The 19,154-nt window shown below is 44.5% G+C and overlaps 1 protein-coding gene across 1 annotated transcript in view; it reads left to right on the top strand.

Annotated features, from left to right (window-relative positions):
• The window catches only part of HEG1 (heart development protein with EGF like domains 1), an 89,972-nt gene that overhangs the window by 15,231 nt on the left and 55,587 nt on the right, over window positions 1-19,154 (top strand). Inside the window, exons 2-3 of the mRNA XM_042998336.1 lie at window positions 13,194-13,481; window positions 15,146-15,427. Coding sequence (XP_042854270.1) covers window positions 13,194-13,481; window positions 15,146-15,427 — 570 coding nt within the window. The remainder of the gene's footprint in view (window positions 1-13,193; window positions 13,482-15,145; window positions 15,428-19,154) is intronic.

Below are 19,154 nucleotides of genomic sequence, written 5' to 3'. Positions count from 1 at the left end.
AAAGAAAACTGAGGCACCAGATGGATAAATGCCCACGGGGACAAGATAGCCTTCCCACCCTCCTCAGACAGCCTTTTTGTTTACTGATTTAATTGGGAATCTTCTGACATGACCCTTAGGCTATTTTTCAAAGCCTCCTTTTTTTTTTTTTTAATCCTATGGAATTATTTTTAAAGCAAGGAACTTGAGGTCACATCAGAGTCCTTCACCTTCCTCTCCTGCCTGGGGTTAGGCTGCTTCCCTCCTTAGCACCCTCAGGCTACCTCAGAGGTGATTCTGTTTCTGGAAGCCTGCGGGACCCCGGACTTTGGGGAGGGGGCAAGGGGGAGGGTCCTGGCCAGCCCCACCCTGGGTCATGGGTCACAGCTCAGTCCACAAGCCTGCCTTTCTCCCCAGAGGATACTCAGCTAGACAAAAGCAGACTCTCACAAGGAGGAGAGGATAATATGCCTTGTAAATTTTATACTTTTCATTACTAGACGCTGTTCCTGGGGGACCTGTTTTTAAAAATCAGATCATTGGAGGGGCGCCTGGGTGGCTCAGTCGGTTAAGGGTCCCACTTTGGCCCAGGTCATGATTTCACAGTTCGTGGGTTTGAGCCCCGCATTGGGCTCTGTGCTGATGGCTCAGAGCCTGGAGCCTGCTTCGGATTCTGTGTCTCCCTCTCTCTCTGACCCTACCCCGCTCACGCTCTTTCTCTCTCTCCTTCAAAAATAAACGTTAAAAAAAATCAGATCACTGGGTCTCAGGTCCAAACACTTCTTAATGTGTATGGTTTTTCTTAGGGCTGCTCCTTTCAGGGCAAGAACAAGGAAGGAAATGAAACTCCCCGAGAGCCCTGGACAGTCCAGATCGAGGGCTGCCTTTTGTTCACACAAACTCATTTGGCTCCTAAACGTCCTCCACCCAGAATCATTACATCCGCAGTAGTGTTTCAAAACACAGCCCTGAGCAGCCGCACTGAGTAGGCGGCTGCCCTCTGGTGAGGTCGCAGCCACCTTCCCTCCATGTCCCCAAGGTTCCTGTCTACCCCCAGATATCCCACCTGCTGGCCATCCGGCAGGAAATCCCCCTGGTTTGTTGGATTCCTGGGGTGAAGGCCGTGATCTGGAGACACAGTGCAACCCTGAAAGGGAGGATGGGATTCTTGTCCCAAACCTGCACCCAGGATACCTTCTCTGCCCAGCTCCCTAGCTTCTCTGCCTACCAAACTTCCAGGATACCTTCTCTGCCTAGCTGGGCCTCTTCTCACACCCCCATGTCACTGACATCCACATCACAGGAATTTATTAACCCCATTCAGCTCTCTTGGAAGCGATAGGCCCCTTGAGGCAGAATCCAGTGTCTTGTGTGTGGTTGATGCTCAGTAAATATATTTTTTATCTATTTTTAAGGGTACAAGTTATTGGCATTGAGTACATTCACAGTGTTGTACTACCATCACCACCATGAATTTCCAGAACTGTTTCATTATCCCAGATGGGAACTCATTAGGTAATGACTCCTCATTCCTCCCTCTCCCCAGCCTCTGCTAATCTCTATTCTCCTTTTTGTCTCTATGACTTTACCTATTACAGGTACCTCATGTAAGTGGAATCATATAATATTTGTTCTTTTGTGACTGGCTTTTTTCACCTAGCATGACGTCTTCAAGGTTCATTCATGCAGTGTATGTCAGATTTCCTTCCTTTTTAAGGCCAAGCGACATTCTCTTGCATGTATGTAGCACATTTTGCTCATCTAGTCATCCATCAATGGGCATTTGGGTTGCTTCAACCTTTTGGCTATTGTGAATAATACTGCTGTCAACACGTGTGTACAAATGTCTGTTTGATTCTCTGCCTTTAGTTCTTTTGTGTATGTCCCTAGCAGTGCAATTGCTGGATCATATGGCAATTCTATGTTTAAGTTTTTGAGGAATGACCAAACTGTTTCCTACAGTGGCTGTGCCAGTTTATATTCCTACCAGCAATGCACGGAAGTTCCAATTTCTCTTAAGTTCTCGTCAACACCTACTTTCCTTTCTTTTTCTTTTCCTTTTTATTTTCCTTGATAATAGCTGTCCTAATGAGTATGAAAGTAAACAGTCTTTTGAATTTATAAATGCCACCCACTGGACGTATTATGGACCTGGCGCTATTATTGTCCCTCTTGGACCCCGGTCCTGTCTGAGGGTCAAATTAGTTCATTGCTATGGTCCCTAAGGGCAGGGGTCACTTTCAGAGAGGGATGGGGGCACCAAGGACAACCCAGGCAATTTCCCAACTTTGGCCAGAATGCATGATGCAAAGCACTGGATGTTAGCTAGCGAAGCAGGCTACATGCCATAAATTAGTTTGGGAAGAGTTGGCTGAGCTCCTGTCTTCTCAGTCCTCACTGGCTTCATTTGGGTGTGGTTAACTAGGAAAGACACCAGAAAGAAAGGGCTGGGCTGGGCTCTGGTCTCCATCCTGCCACTTAGTTCTGGGTTATTCTAGGCATGTGACCTTAGTACTGAGGCTTAGCCTTCTGTTCCTAAAATGGGGTAAGAATTCCTATCTTGCTTGCCATGCAGAATGTCAGGACCCAACAGGATAATTTAGCCCCCTGAAATTATCAAGTAAAGAAGCGCTTTGCAGATTGTAAACATGTGGGATTTCTTAATTCGATCTCTGAGAATAGGGGCAAAATTCCATCCTCCTATAAAGTTCCAGTGGACAATGTCCTGCTCCTCTTGTGGTTTACAGCCATCTACCATACGAAAAAGGGGATTAAAAAGGGAGCTTTTTCATTTCAGTTCTAGTCCTGTGTGAGCAATTGAATCTGAGGAAAATCTCTAAAAATTATAAAGAAATTCACTATCGTTGGTATGAGAACCCATGCTAGCACATGCAGTCATGTGGCTAGAAAGCACCCAGCTCTCCCATGTGTTCCCCAAGTTGAGGGATCCCAGGAAAGCTCTGAGGGGGAGCCAGAAACAGGGAATTCACAGCTGGGGGAGGGGGGGAAGTCAGTGTCTTTTCCAGAACGTTCTCTCATGAGCCTTAACCCCTAACAATCTGAGTTTCATCTTCTCTTTGCCACGTGACACTCCGGAAAGTCCCGGGGACTCTGGTTGACTATTCTCTGGCCTTTCCACAGGCTTGGCCCCTGCCTCTCTGTGGTGTCTCGGCACTCATTGCCTTGCTGGCTCCTATTTCAATTCATCCTATCCTTCCCTGGTCCTCTGTGTCTCCTTCACTGACTCTTCCTCTCCCTCTGATTCAAGGTTCCCCTTAATTCAGTCCTCGACCGTCACTTTTCCCTTCATACTCCATCTCCTCATCCCTCTTCCTAATTGACAGTCCCAAATTTTTAACGGCCTGTCAGACATTTCCAGTGGGAAGTTATAATGTCACCCCTCACTTCATATTTTGAAAACAGGCTTTTCTTGTCTCTCAAACTCATTCTCCATTCTGCCTCCACTCTTTATTATTATTCTTTTCATTACTCATTAAAATTATCTCTGAGAAGCTGCTTTAGAGGTCTTCTTGCTCAGTGTTCCTGCTAATAAGTGCAGCTATCATCAAACCAAACCTGTCTGATTCCAAAGCCCCTGTGCCACAGGCTAGGTCGCTCCTCTTAGGGAGGAGTGGGACATTGCTCATGGATTTGAGACCGGGGTTTGAAGACCAGGGGGACGTTGTTCCCTGACCAATGCCTTAAAGCCCATGTCACAGAATAAGCTGGGATGTGAGGGAACAAGAGCTGGGTTCAGATTGTGAATCTGCCGTTTAGTGCATGACCTTGAACAACCACTTAATCTTTCTGCCCTTCTTCCCGGGTGCCATGATACCCACTTGACCAGCTGTCATTCTCATTAAATGAGATAAATGCCCTTGAAAACATTTAGCACGTGGTAAGCACTGAGTAGCTATTTGTGAAATCTGATTCTAAATGGAGGGAAATGAAAATAAAGGGATCCTGCTTTAACTCTGTGACATAGGGCCCACAGGAGTGGTTGACAGTGCAATGTGGGGGCGGGCTGGGCCCTCTGGGAGGAAATTGCCTCTTTGGATGACACAGCATACTCCCTGTACACACCCACTCCACTGCTCAGAAACAATGCATGTTGAAAAACCCCAAATCATGGGGTGGGTGGTGAGGAGTTGACTCTATAGCAGCTGCTAATTAGGAAATCCTACTCCCAGGCTGTGCTAGCATCCCTGATGTTGGTTCACAAACAGATGTTTTAGAACATGAAGACACTACAGAAGTGGAAGTTGTCAACTTGGGGGAAAAAACAGGCAAAGCAATGAAACTGTCTTGACACAGGGGGCTGAGTGCAGAGGGAAAGACGGTATTTCCAGCTCAAATCTACCTGGGAGGTTGGGACATCTCAACTCCAGTATGAGGCTGGTTGGTGCGGCTCAGTTGCCGTGGGATGTGAGTGAGGTTGAGCAAGTACCTCTGACTATCTGGGGAGAGGGATGGGTGAGGTGAGGAGAGCCAGCCTCAGAGGCTGCCCCTGAGTGTCCAGTAGGGCACAGGGTCTTCATCCTCCTTCTCCGGCCCAGACTCCGAAGCCTGAGGTGTACCTTCTTTCCATTTCTCCAAGGCCATTTCTCTTCTCTGCCAAGAGTCAGAGCAGGTTCTGGATTCTCCCCCTGCACGTGTTAGGTCCCTGCTGACTCCTAGCCGCTTTACTCTAAATTTCTCTCCCACTCGGGGTTTACCCCTGTGCTGAACAGGGAGCTACGCCAAAACCAAAATTCAACCACAGTACTCCTAAACAACTCAGGGCTTCTGAAGGGATTCATCCTTGGACCTCAATAAATATTTTAGCACTGGACTCATTGTTCCCCCACCAAGATACAGCATGGAATCATGTCAAGCACTTGCATGTTCACAATCAAAAGATTGTGAATGGGTGGCAGAGTGGGTGGGCTGGGGTGCCACATGGTTAGTTAATCCCCTTCTGAAGAGTAGTTCATAGGTAATAAAGAAGTAGAGGGACATCCAGAGTTCAACAGCAGGCAGTGGAATACTATTCTTTTGGAACCCTGGGCCAGTGACATCAGGGGCTTATGCCAGAGGTGGGTCTGGCTCTCACACTGTGCCTTCCTAGTTCTCCCTGCATCTGCTGGCAGAGTGTCCTGGAGCAAAGCCAGAGCGAGGCCCCAGCTCACAGAGCCCACCTCAGTCCTTTCAGGGGGTGCATCCCTAGCTTCCAGCAGAGCTTGTACCTCTGCAACTAGCTCTGCTCTGCTGCCTGGAGAGGGGTTGGTTAGCAGTGCCTGCCAAAGTCATGTCCAAATCTGTCCGTTCACATTGAGAGACCTAGACCCCTTGAACAGCTGCAATGGGTGTAGCACTCACTACGGACCAGATAGTCTTTGACACTCTCACATGTGTGTGTACTGTGTCACAGCCCAGTGAGGTAGGTGCTGTCATTATCCCCCTGTTACAGATGAAGAAGCCAAGGCAGAGAAATTACGTATGTCATCCAAGGTCATACGGCATGTACATGGTAGAACCAGAAGTCTAACACAGACAGCCTGACTTTAGCCAGTTTGTATGTTACCCACTGCTTCTCTTGTTAAGTAAGTACTGAGTTTCTATATCCAGACAGGGAGCTGGAGGCAGGCTCTTTTCCTTTTAGATGAGAGAGTGTCCACATAGAGAACACAGATTCTCAAGGTGGGGTAAGCAGGTGACTTTCCCCGTCATGTGTTCCGGGGGGAAGAAAGGGAAACATCCCCAGAAGAAGAGTGACGGTACAGGTAAGAATTTCTGATCAATCCAGGTGGCTATGGCACCTGCAACTGAGGGAAAGAGGGTAGAGGTGGCATCATAAGCCCACAGGTCCCTAACGCCCACAGGGCCCAGCAGTGGCAGTACTGACCAGGGGTGTGTTCAGTCTCTAGTTGCTGTGGACAGATGGTCATCCCCTTGATCAGGCCACCAGCTATGGCCACAGCTGGTGCTGAGTGGTTAGGTACCCAGAGGCTGGTTGTCCAGACACAGGTAAACTCATCAGTCCTTCAGCTGGGTGCTCAAGGCCACTCATAATGCTTATGTTTCAGAAATAGCTGTATTATGAGCAAGTTGCATGAGCCACCTTTATATCGAAAGTCTACAGGCTTTACCTACCTTAGGGAGCAGTCTAGGGACCAAAGAAAGCCCCTTATAAGAAGGCTTCCAGACCTAGAGTCCTTTTACCAAGATACCAACTTTTTTGTTCTTTTTCTTAGAAGATGCTTTTTTTTTTTTTTTAAAGTTTATTTTTAGGAATCTCTACACCCAACATGGGGCTTGAACTCACAGCCCTGAGATCAAGAGTCGCATGCTCTTACGAGTGAGCCAAGCCAGGCACCCCAGGAGATGCAGGTTTTTAAACAGATACATATGTATATATATGTTTAGGTTTATAAATATATGCATATTTATTTATGTTTATATATACATATATATTTTTTTAATGTTTATTTTCTTTTTGAGAGAGAGAGCATGAGTAGGAGAGGCAGAGAGAGGGAGAGAGAATCCCAAGCAGGCTCTGTGCTGTCAGTGCAGAGCCAAATGCAGGGCTCAGACTCACAAACTGTAAGATCATGACCTGAGCTGAAATCAAGAGTTGGATGCTTAACCACCTGAGCCACCCAGGTGCCCCTAAACACATCTATTTTTAATAACATAAGGTCATATGGTACATGCCATTTTTTAATTTATATTTTTAATTAACTGTACAGGGTGAACATAGTACATATCTAAAACTGTATCAATAATATATTTTGGTCAGCCCTTTAAAATCTTGTTGTCTTATAATTACTTACAAGGTCCTATTGCAGAAATTTAGGTTGTTTCCAATTTTCATTATTATAAACAATGCTGTGGTAAACTTCCCTGTGCCTGAATCTGTGCATATCCTTAAGAATTTCCTTGAAATTAATTTCCAAAAATGGAATTCCTGGGTCGAAATATATGCCTATTTTTAAGACTTTTGCAATGGATTGAGGAATTTCTCACCAGAATGTGCCAGTTACATTCTTACTGGTGTTGTATAGAGGTGCCAGTCTGCTATGCCCTCAGTGACACTACATCTTATCATTTTTTGAGTCTTTGCCAATTTGATAGGCAAATATAAATTTATATAAAAAGTTGAAAAAAAGGCTTTTCTAGTTTACATTTGTATTTTATTTCTTTCCAACAATACTGTCATGTATTTATTCTCAAATTATACATTTTCTTCTGTGAATCACATATTCATGTTCTTTGTGAGATGTACATCTTAGGAATTTTTTTAAGCTTATTTACTTTGAGAGAAAGAGGGGGGAGAGGGGTCAGAGAGAGAGGGAGAGAGAGAACCGCAAGCGGGCTTCGTGCTGTCAGGGCAGAGCCCAGTGTGGGGCTCAAACTCATAACGGTGAGATCATGACCTGAGCCAAAATCTAGTCGGACCCTTAACCTTAGACTGAGCCACCCAGGTGCCCTTTACATCTTAGGACTTTGAAAAACTTCACGTGTTAGGAATGCTAAACTTTTATCATCCGCTGTAGGCATTTACCCTGGCTCGTTATCTAACTTCTTTGAATTTAAATTCTTATTTTTTATCAAACTCATACATAGTTTAAAGATCAAATATGTTTTATAAGGCTATTATAAAAAACCCTGACCACTCCTACTACCAATCGTTTTCCGCTTCCCAGAATCAGCCACTTTCAACCCTTTTAACAAGCTCTTTTAGTAATCCTGTCCATACCTCTCAGTAACATGCTTAAATTGCTATTTGTTGATTCATTGTTTTGGTTTTAGGCAATATTAATTAGTTTCTCTCAATGGAAATTTCATATTACTGCAAGCTCTACCAGTTGGAAGTGATACACTCTCTGTTCTTCAGGGTCAGCTTGAGGAACTTGAAAATGCATTTTTTACACAACTTAAAGTCACCCTCAACACAACATGATTCTGGTTATGCCCTCCTGACTTATGCGCTATTGTTATCCATGGTTTGCTTTATCTTGTTTTATTAATCCCACAGATGAGAAATTATTTTAGAAATTCAATGTTGCTTTAGATTTATGCACATATTTACCATTTTCTTTGCTCATTATATCTTCTTGCCTCTTCTAGCTTTTATCTAGCATTGTTTTTCTTGCTTGACATAAAATTCTCCCTAATTTCCTTTTGTGGAGGTGGTTGATAAACTGAAATTTGACTGAAAATGTTTCTTTTTTGAAAGAGAGTCTCAGGATATTTTTCAAAGATAGTTTTACTGAATGTACAATATTTACCCACTGGTTTTGGACTTCCATTATTGCTGTTGAGAAATCAGCTGTTAGTCTAATTGTCATCTTCTATACATGATTTGTCATTTTCCCTGTTCTGGTTGTTTTTAAGATGTACCTTGTCTGTGGTTTTCTGCAGTTTGACTATGATGTGAGTTTATATTTCTGTACTATTTTGTTTTCTAAGGATTTGTTGGGCTTCCTTAGTTTGAGGGAAATTCTCAGCCATTACCTTTTTGAATATCGCCATTTCTCTCTTTTCTCTCTTCTCCGCCTAGAACTCCAGTTATATATATATTGGACTTTCTCACTCCTATCTTCCTTGTCTCTTCCTCTCTTTTCCATATCTTCTATCTTTTTATATCATCTGGGTGTTCTCTCATCATCTGTCTTGTAATTATTAGTTCTTTTTTCAGCCGTATCTAAATCTGTCAAGTTTCCTAGTTTCAATCATTATATTTTATTCATTTTTAGAATTTCCATTTAGAGTTCTTTCACTTCTTTTGGCCATTATTTATAGTCTCTCTCTCATTTTTAGTTTCTTATTTCTTTTTATGTATTTTATATACTTACATTCTTTGACTGATATTTCCAGTATTTGAAGGCTTTGCCTATCTAGGTTGCTGACTTTTACCCACTGATGCCTTTTTTCCTTTTATATTTTGTGCTTTTTGACAGTGATCTCTTATTCCTTAGAATTTTATCAATGAATGATAAAATCGGATTGAAGGTATGTTCATTTAGAGAGCATTCACATTTATTTCTGCAAAGCAAGAGGCACTGTATATCCGAACCACTTTTCCTTCACACTAATGGGGTATATGTGGGTGCACATATGTGCATGTGTATTTGAGATATGATTTACATACCATAAAATGCACCCTCTTAAAGTATATAATTTAGTGGTTTTAGTATATTCACAAAGTTCAAGACCACTTTTAAAATATATCCTTGGCTTGAGGTTTAGACCATACAAGTATTGTGAGTTTGTGCTGCATACCCACATGAGGGCTACCTTTCCGGTTACAAATTCTTGAGTGAGATTTATTTTCCTTCATCTAAAACCAAGATCAAAGGCCACTTTTCCCTGCTGGCCCCCTTCCGCAGGGCAGATTTTTTTTCCCTATGTGTCTGACACCCATAGTATAGCCCTAGTCCCAGCTTTATACAGTCTGAGTTTCCTCTCAGACTCTCTCCTTAAGAGTTTTGTCTCCTGTCTCCTACATCCTCCTAATAATCAGACCAGAAGTTCAAGCTCACAAAAGTTGAGCAGGTGCCCCAGGGCAGCTTCTAACTGCCGAGAATTAGCTCACTTCTCTGTATTCCAGCTCTTGGTTCATGTTTGGCCTTAGAAGATGTGATTCTTTACTTACTTGCCAACTCAGCAATGCATTTAGAAATATTGTGTAAAACATATTTTATTTAGTATATTTCGTTTATAGTGGTAGGATGATTTGGGACAATGCAAGACTACGGTCTGCCTTTTTTGTTTTGTTTATAGGGTACATTTCTTTTTCCTTCTTCCATCTTTTGTCACCCCTCCAGGGAGACAGCATGGTTCAGTGCGACTCATGTCTTGTCTTTATGTGGCCATTCCGTACCTTCTAAAGACTGCAGTGGAACTCCTAGGGACATTCCCAGTTCTGTGAAGAAGGGCATGTTGCTGCTTCCTCAGCCATGGGCTTCCTCAGAGGCTCAACAATAGCCAAGTGTCACCCTCATCTTAAGGCTATAATAGAGCAAAATTCATTTTCTTCCTTTGCTTATGGCTTACCAGCTTCCAGGCATTGGTTTTGGGTCGCTTCTACCTCCCCACAATCACTTTTTTTCTGGCTTCTTTTAAGAACACTCTCTCTTCATTGTGCCCAAATGACCAGGAGGATAGAGGGAGCATCCTCAGACCCTTTCACCTTATCTGGAGAGGCCAATTTGCCTTGCAGCTCAAATAGAAAGAACAAAGGGAAGATGTTGTGTGGGTCTCTGGTCTCAAGTTGAAATTGTGGATTTGGTGGCTACCCCTGGAAACACCCCTCCAAATCCCATTTTCAGGTGAATGTGGTCCTTGCCTGTCTGGGGCTGGACCCCAGAGGAACCCAGATGCTTGGCAACGTCCCTCCCCTCTCCAGGAAGTTTCTGTTAATTATCAATTACGGGAAACAGAATAAGAAGCACGAAAGCAGCAATTCTCAAGGGATTTGGGGAGGAAAGGGTTCCTTTAAGAAAGTTTGTCAGAATCTCTTATGGAAGATTTAAAAATCACTACCCCTCCAACCCCAATAAATGAGCCATACTTCTGGTGGGAGTGGACCAGAGTGGAGGAAATGTGGAGAACCATTGACCTAGAACTGCATTGTCCAGTGCTGTAGCCACTAGCCACATGTGGCTGTTGTGCTCTTGAAGTACAGCTAGTATCATACTCTGGAATTTACAGGTGTCATACCAAAAGAAGAATGCAAAGTATCTCAACTTTTATATCAATTACATATTGAAATGCTACTATTTTGAATGTGTCAGGTATGTAAAGTATTTATTAAAATTAATTTCCTCTGTTACTTTTTAAGTTTATTTATTTATTTTGAGAGAGAGAGAGAGAGAGAGAGAGAGAGCGCATGAGTAGGGGGAGAGGAGAGAGACAGGGAGAGAGAGAATCAGAATCCCCAGCAGGCTCCAAGCTGTCAATGCAGAGCCCAGCGTGGGGCTTGAAGTCATGAACTGTAAGATCACATGACCTGAGCCGAAATGAAGTCAGTCGCCCAACTGACTGAGCCACCCAGGCGCCCCTCATCTGTTACTTTTTAAAGTAAACTTACATATGTGGTTTGCATTCGCGTCTTACTTTATACATCTCTTAGAGCTGATCTAGAAGATAACTCGTTCCTTTTGGGAAAGTGTGATATTTTGAGCTGAACCATAGGTTCTGCCTGCAGCCGCTACTAGTCAGATGGCTGGCCATGTTTTGCCTGACTCATACAGATAGAAGTGACTTCATTCATTCCCACCGAGGTCTCTCAGCAGTGCTCACAGCCCGTGATCCTAAGCAGAATGAAAAATATCCTTCCCAAATGAGGAAAATAAAAATAGGTTTTTAAGGGACCCATGTAATCAGCAATAACTTTAAATGGTCCTTGTCCTCATTGCTTTCTCTAGAAACTCATTAAACTCTGTGCCCTCCAATTAGCACATGTATTTCATATTCACTTCCACATTAGCCTGGATATCCAGGGAAATGGCTCTTAAAATGTGGTCTGTGTTTTAGTCTTGGTGTCAGGAGCTGACACCCCAGCAGTGGTGGGGCTCCCTCTTCCAAGCCGTGGCTGCGTCGTGTGCACACATCTTCAGAGTACAAGGCACCCTCCTTGGGCTGGACTTGGGCGTCCCACCAACCGGCCCTGACTCTGAACCCCCTGCCTTGATAAATGATACCTAATTCCACAGATGGTTGCTTCTGCGCCCGGTTTCCCCTCAACTTTCACCTGATCGTGATGTTTGTAACTCATGCCCTCTCTGCTATCATGTTGGGCAATATGGCAGAAAATGATCACTTCAGTATATTTCCCGACTAATCTAAATCCATCCCCTAATTTATAAATGTCAAATAACAGTCCGTACTAATAAGCAACCTTTCCTCAACACCCCTGCGCCGGAAGCGAGGGGGAACAGGAGGATTTGTTACCACGCGCTTTGTCCTGAGCACTGGGCACAGCTGAATGCTCAGGGGCTTGGGCAGGGAGCAGGCTGTCTGGTGACTTGGGCAAGCAATATGAGCCCCCGCCCCGTACCTCCTCTGCCTCCCGGGCAGAGTTGGAGAAGAGCACCTACCTCGACATTGCACAAGGGTTGAACAAATGAGGACATGTCGAGAACATACCTCCGTGGTTGGCATGCACACACATACATGATTGCTGTTATATTTTTTTTTTTACCAAAATGAGACTATACTCTCAATTCTATTTTGAAACTTTAAAAAAAATTTTTTAATGTTTTATTTTTGAGAGAGAGTGACAGCAGGGAAGGGGCAGAGAAAGGGAGACAGAGGCTCCAAAGTGGGCTCCACACTGACAGTAGAGAGCCCAATGTGGGGCTTGAACCCACAAATTGCGAGATCATGACCTGAGCTGAAGTCGGGCAGTTAACCAACCCAGCCACCCAGGGGCCCCTGAAACCTGTTGTTTTAACTCAATAATACCTGTAAAACGTCTTTATTTTTATAACATTTTAATACCTCATCATGTCCTTCCATACGGACACAATGCAACTGGTTTAATTGATCTGCGGCTGTAGGATTTTCAGTTTTGTTTGTTCCTTCCTTCCTTCTATTCTTCCTTCCTTTCTTTTTTGCTATTATAAACAATGACATCATGACTATCAGTGCAGCTAAATTTTTGTCCACATTCTTGAGTATTTCCTTAGGATAAATTCAAAGAAAACAAAAGCACTGCATCAAACCTATTTACGTTACAAAGGTTTTGGTAATATTGCCAAATCCTTCACATGTTTTTCCAGAATTAGGCATGTCCCACCTCCCACCCCCTGCCTGCAAGAGTAGGTGTCAGGATCGAGAGCTGCCAGCTTTTACCCTCCTACCATGCAGAAGACACAATTCACAACCTTGATGCATGCGAGTGCTTCCTTCCCCCTGCTCACACCTGACCTGTGTCCCCTGCGCCCCTCCCGGAGCCTGCCTGGATCCCAGAGCTTCAGGTCCTCTCCCCTGAGCCCTGTATTGGTCTCTTTCTGTCCGTTTTTATCATTTATTCCACTTACTGTAAAATTCAATACTACATAGTATTGTTGCTACATAATTTCTCCCACTGCGTTGTAAGAATAATTACTGTGTGGAAAAAAGAAAGGTGAAATTATTCTACCTGAATCCAATTCTTTACTGAGTATCTGCTCATGGCAGACAGAGAACCAGCAGGCTCTTACTGATCCATTTTCTTATTGTTTCAGCTGTGGTAAGGAACCACTGGCCAGAAAGTAGCACCAAACCCCACATAGAAAACATCACCATTGATCAGAACCAAATGGACTTTTCAACGGTGGTCTCCAAGGAGGGCGTGATGACTCAGACCCCCAGAAAGAGCCACACTTCTTCAGATGCTCCAGAAAACTTCATTCCACAAACTGAAGCAGCAGATGCTAGAGGAAGAAATGACTCTTCCAGGAAAACAAATTTCACCATTTCCCCTGTTGGGTCTGACACAGCAACAGCTCTGACTTCCCAGAGCCTCACCAGAGGTGAGTTTGTGCCAACGATGCTCATTTCATTCATGTATGTCCGGTCCTGGAAGATGAAGTTTCTGCCAGTCTCCCTCTTCCCCATCCTGAGTGCCCATCCAAGGGTCCTGGGCTGGGGTAGCTCACCCCTGTGGCTCAGCCTCCATCTGTGGCATGCTGTGATTAAGTGAGTTATCAGCATAGACCAGCTGAGGGTGCAGATTTGCCTACAGCCCCGAGAAGTCCTGGGAATTGACATTCCATGGCCAGACTGAGTCCAAAGGACACCCGCTGATCATGCCCCACACCACAGCCTCAGAGATACCAGATCTGGTCTGGTAGGCTGCGTGGCTGCCCAAATGGCGGTTCCTGCTTGAATCTGCACAGCTCGGTGGCTTGCCACTTCTAGCAAAAAGTTTCAAGAAATGGCTAGGGCTGGATGTGTAAGATTTGACTGAGGAAGGGAAGACACAGAAAACTGACACCGCTTAGGTACCTACTGTATACCGACATATCTATTCTCTCAATTCTCACCGCAAGCCAATGAGGTCACGTTATTCTCATTTTAGGAATTTGGAAACTGAAGGTAGAGATGGTAATTAATCAGAGGTGTATAGATCAAACAGCTAATAGGTTTTAAAGCTGGGATTTGAGCCTAAGTCTGTATGTCTGAGCACGGTGGGAGGGATAGCTTAGGAGTGGGATGCACAGACCATGTGAGGAAAAGGACAGAAGTGTGGTCTTTTTGTGGAGTGGGAAGGCTGGCAGCTTCCCATGGGGGAGGGTGTAAGTCACACATGGAGGAGAGGATAGTTGTGTGCATGGGGTGAGGAGGAGTCACAGAGGACTTAGAAAACCAGGCAGTTTAGATTTGGTGTTGTAGGAAGAGTCACCGAAGGTTTTTGAACAAGGCAGTGACATGATTAAAGCGAATTTGGGGGGGATTCACCTGGCAGGCAGGTATAAGATGTCTGGGGTGGGAGATGGGGCAGAGTGAACCTGGCATCAGGGGGACCACCCAGGCGGACATAGAAGTCCAGATGCCTGGTGCTAAGATCCATGGCCTGGTGGCCTCAGGGGTAGAGAGGAAGCAATTGGTAAAGACTCTTCACAAAGGAAAATTGATACAAACTTGGTAACAGCCTAAAAGTAGAAGATGACGCCATCAAAGATGGCCCCCTGCTTTCATGAGCTTGTTGCAGGGTGTCGGGTTGAGGGACTCAATTCTATAAAGAGTACGAATGACAGTATTTTATGTTCCCTTCATGACATGATGGACACAGAGCTTAGACTTGCGCCTGATGCTGCCTGAGTTCGTTGGTCATCCAGGTTTTGGAAATTTTGTTTATGTTGAATTCAAGTAAATAATTCTGGGGCCAGCATTATGGAATGTGAGTGATGAATCATGGTGATCAGAGTCCGATCTTTGATCCCATATCATCTGATACTTAGCTTCATTGTGCCCCTTTTAGAGTAACTTCACCACAAAATGCAGCCTTTGTTTGTGAGATCTGAAAACAGTCTTTGTCTTGGTTTGTGATCTCTCACTCAGGAGTTAATTTTTCATAGAATGAATAATTGCTCTTAATTTGTTTTCATGGAGGTCAGAGGTGAGCCCACTCAAACATTATTCAGACATTTTGAAGTCTGCTGGTGGAATTTTAATTGTTGGTGTCTGCTTTCAGCATTGGGGACACTTCGCTTGCCAGCCAGTTCAGGGGCAGAAGGAAGAACTGCCCCTTCTCACACTGAGAGCGGAACGACCCAGGGGTCCCTGGCAAGAGGAAAGGGGCTCCCCGAAGACGTGACCGTGCACACCCAACTGGCTGCCACTTGGGTTTTCAGCCAGGCCCCTCTTCCTGCTTTAGAGATGGAAGAGGAGACCACGCTCTCTAGGAAGAGAAATTTTTCAGGACCAGCGCTCTCCAGGACACCGGCTCACTCCCCTCCCTCAGACCACCCCGGATGTGAGTGCTCCTATCCCAGTCTCACCTGCTGAAATCATTCAGAATAGAAGTAATAGATGCGTACATCTTGCTAGTAACATACCTGTCACAGGGGCCGAGGCGAGGAGACATTAAAGACAAACGCAAAGTATTTGGGGGAAAAGTACCATCCGCACAATTTACCTTCATACTGAAGTTTGTCTTTAAATTTTTGTTAACGTTTATTCATATTTGAGAGGGAGAGAGCGAGGAAGGGGCAGAGAGAGAGGGAGACACAGAATCCGAAGCAGGCTCCAGGCTTTGAGCTGTCAACACAGAGCCCGATGCAGGGCTTAAACTTATAAACTGTTGAGATCATGACCTGATCCAAAGTCGGACACTTACCTGACTGGGTGGACTGAGCCACCCAGGTGCCCCTGAAGTTCGTCTTTAAAATATGTTCTCTTTAACTGCATAGGAGGGAAAATAGGAGTTGGTCAGGGGGCTGCTCTGGGCCTTTGTGTCCACCAACCCCTGCTTGTCCCCTTACCCCCTGCACACATGCACGTACACGCATCCAACAGGGACTAAGTGTTGTTGGTGTGTATCCTTTGCACCAGAGGCCACGCTCTGGGGTGAGTGGACTGGTGAGCACTGAGTCATTTGATTAGGAGTTAGATTTGTGTTGCTTCGTTACGGCCAACTTGTTTCTTGCAATGGCAAAGATAACACAGATAAACATTTTGCTAGGCGTCATAGAAAAGAAACCCAGACAGTGCACGTGTTTGCAAAGCTGCAGCGGTGGAGAACACGCCTCCTTGCCTTTTCAGCTCCTAGTCATCGTAAGGCCCCTCTCTGGCAGTTCCATGTCTAGCCTGGAACTGTTTTCAACCTTCTCATCCTCCACGCTATCCACCTTGTCGCATTAGGTTCTCCAATACCTATCTGGTACTCAGTGTGTAATCCTCTTGAGGACACAGGCTATGTTGGTTACTTCTCTTGGGTTCCCTGCCATCCCAGGACAAGGTACAGTTGGTAAGTAATGGCGATCAGCATGTGCCCCAGTATCACAGGGCTCATCCAGCTACAGACCAAAGAGAATGCTGGAAACTCTGCCTGCCTTTTCTCTTCTCTTCTCTGAGGTTTTATTCAGAGTCTGTGCATACCTTAGGAAGCAGCACAGAGAGGGCTGGAAATATTCTTGGAAATAGAGGTTAGACTGCCTTCAAAGTTGCCATTTCAGAATTGTTGTAGGTCACAGGTTTTTTAGAGGTACTAGGGGGTTTGGGTTTATGTCACTAGAGCAAAAACTGAACCTGGAGGTCCTTTCTGTAATGCCTATTTAAAGCAGCCAATTCCTCCTCTATATACTCTGTATACAGTTTCTGCTGACTAGGTATGTATATAATTTATGATTCATGTTTTTGGGAGATTCCTTTTAAGATTATTCGTAAACATTGGTCAGATTGGATAAAAGCTACAAGCCTTTCCAGCTGCAAAGGTCTGTGGTTCAGTGATTTACAACCAACTTTACTAAATGGTGGAAAGGAAGCATTTTCTAGGAAGCTACACTTTGATTCTGGTCAAGGTCATTTAATATTTATAATTTAAATTCAACCCATTATTGTGGTTTATTTGAAAATCAGCCTGTTTCCAATTTTACCGGACTTGACCCTGTAGTCACCTGGGTTTTTCAACATTAAAAAATAGTTGGCCTTCAAATTCCTTGAGCATTCATCCTTTTAGAACCTTATGCTTTTAGGGGCGCCTGGCTGGTTCAGTCAGTAAAGCATGTGACTCTTGATCTCAGCATATAAATTTGAGCCCCACGTTGAGTGTACAGATTACCTAAAAATAAAATCTTAAAAAAAAAAAAAAAAGAACGTCTCACTTTTAATTGTTGAAGAGTTCCACCATATCTTTCCTACTCCTTGAGTCTCTCACTGAGCATTTCTCTTCCTTTTTACTGAACTGGGTGTTCTGTGCTAGGTAGAGGCCCACCTCCCTCTGAGATACTAGACGCTAGGGCCCTAAGTGCTGTTAAATGAGGGAATAGCCAGGCACCCAGGACTGTCTAGATCTAGCCTGCCAGCCTCCCCCCTCCCTGCGGGGAAGCTGAGAGGGGGACGTGCACAGAGACCTGAAGCCATATGGGAAGCAAAATTCTGCTTTTACTTTCCAATCTGGGCTACTAGCTGCTAACCCCCTAACCAGCACTCCGGTATACCTCCTCCCTCCACCCCTTAAATCTGAATTCTGACACTTTACTATCCCTGCCTAACTACAGGATTGAGGGGCTCTAGGCACACATGTAGGAGCACTGAGGGAGCCGGTAGGACTTGCCAGAGGCAGGCTCGGAGGGGACCCAGCTGGCACTCTGTAGAAGGGAAGTGAAGAGAGAGGGAGGTGGGGGCGTGTCTCTGTTGACACTTGGCTGCTCCATCCACCAGTAAACGTGACCCAGTGAAAGTCCTGGCACTTAGGCCGGTCAGATGAGCCGTATTCCTCTGGAGGTGAACATTAGCGCGGCCACCAGGAGCCTGGCCTGGGGAGATGGGGCTCCCTATTAGAAACATGAAGGGATTCGACCAGATGATCCTAAACATCCTTTCTAGCTCCAGCATCTGTTATTCCAAACACATTCAGCCTTTGTGTTCTGTGCCTCCTTTCTCTCCTCGCTCTGCTACACAGAAACGTGCGTGTAGCACCGCCTCGTCTGAGGCCTGGCTAGCCAGGAGTTCCCTGCCTCCGAAAATAAATTGTATGCCAGGGATGGATGCATTAAAGCAGGGATAGGCCCAGACAGCTAAATCAGATTTTTAAAAAGTGATCAGAAGCCATTTGAAATTATTTTTCTTGCTGCTTTATATCTTCCTGTACTTTCCATATGTTCTGTAATGAACATGTACTATTTGATCATTGGGGGAAAAGTAAGTACAGCAGCTCACAGGGGGAAAAGTTCTCTTTTGAAGGCAGAAAGATATCTGTGTATATTGAATTGTGTGAGAATGGCTATAGTTGAGCACTAAATTTAGTACTGAGCTTCCTGGAAACGAGGGCACAAAGGGAAACCGGGTGGGGCATGTGATCATTGCCAGATAAAGTAAGCATACAATTTCATCCACAGGCATGAGTGTTTTGAGGGCAGTGAATTCTTTTTTTTTTTTTTTTAATTTTTTAAAATTTACATCCAAATTAGTTAGCATATAGTGCAACAATGATTGCAGGAGTAGGTTCATTAATGCCCCTTACCCATTTAGCCCATCCCCCCTCCCACAACCCCTCCAGCAACCCTCAGTTTGTTCTCCATATTTATGAGTCTCTTCTGTTTTGTCCTCCTCCCTGTTTTTATATTATTTTTGTTTCCCTTCCCTTATGTTCATCTGTTTTTTCTCTTAAAGTCCTCATATAAGTGAAGTCATATGATTTTTGTCTTTCTCCGACTAATTTCACTTAGCATAATACCCTCCAGTTCCATCCACGTCATTGCAAATGGCAAGATTTCATTCCTTTTGATTGACGAGTAGTATTCCATTGTATATATATACCACATCTTCTTTATCCATTCATCCATCGATGGACATTTGGGCTCTTTCCATACTTTGGCTATTGTTGATAGTGCTGCTATAAACATGGGGGTGCATGTGCCCCTTCAAAACAGCACACCTATATCTCGTGGATAAATGTCTAGTAGTGCAATTGCTAGGTTGTAGGGTAGTTCTATTTTTAGTTTTAGTTTTTAGTTTGAGGAACCTCCATACTGTTTTCC

The sequence above is a fragment of the Panthera tigris genome, chromosome C2 (genome assembly GCF_018350195.1).
Source record: "Panthera tigris isolate Pti1 chromosome C2, P.tigris_Pti1_mat1.1, whole genome shotgun sequence".
Lineage (NCBI taxonomy): Eukaryota > Metazoa > Chordata > Mammalia > Carnivora > Felidae > Panthera > Panthera tigris.
The sequence above is the reverse complement of the archived record's forward strand: the minus strand, read 5'-3'. Positions and strand labels throughout refer to the sequence as shown.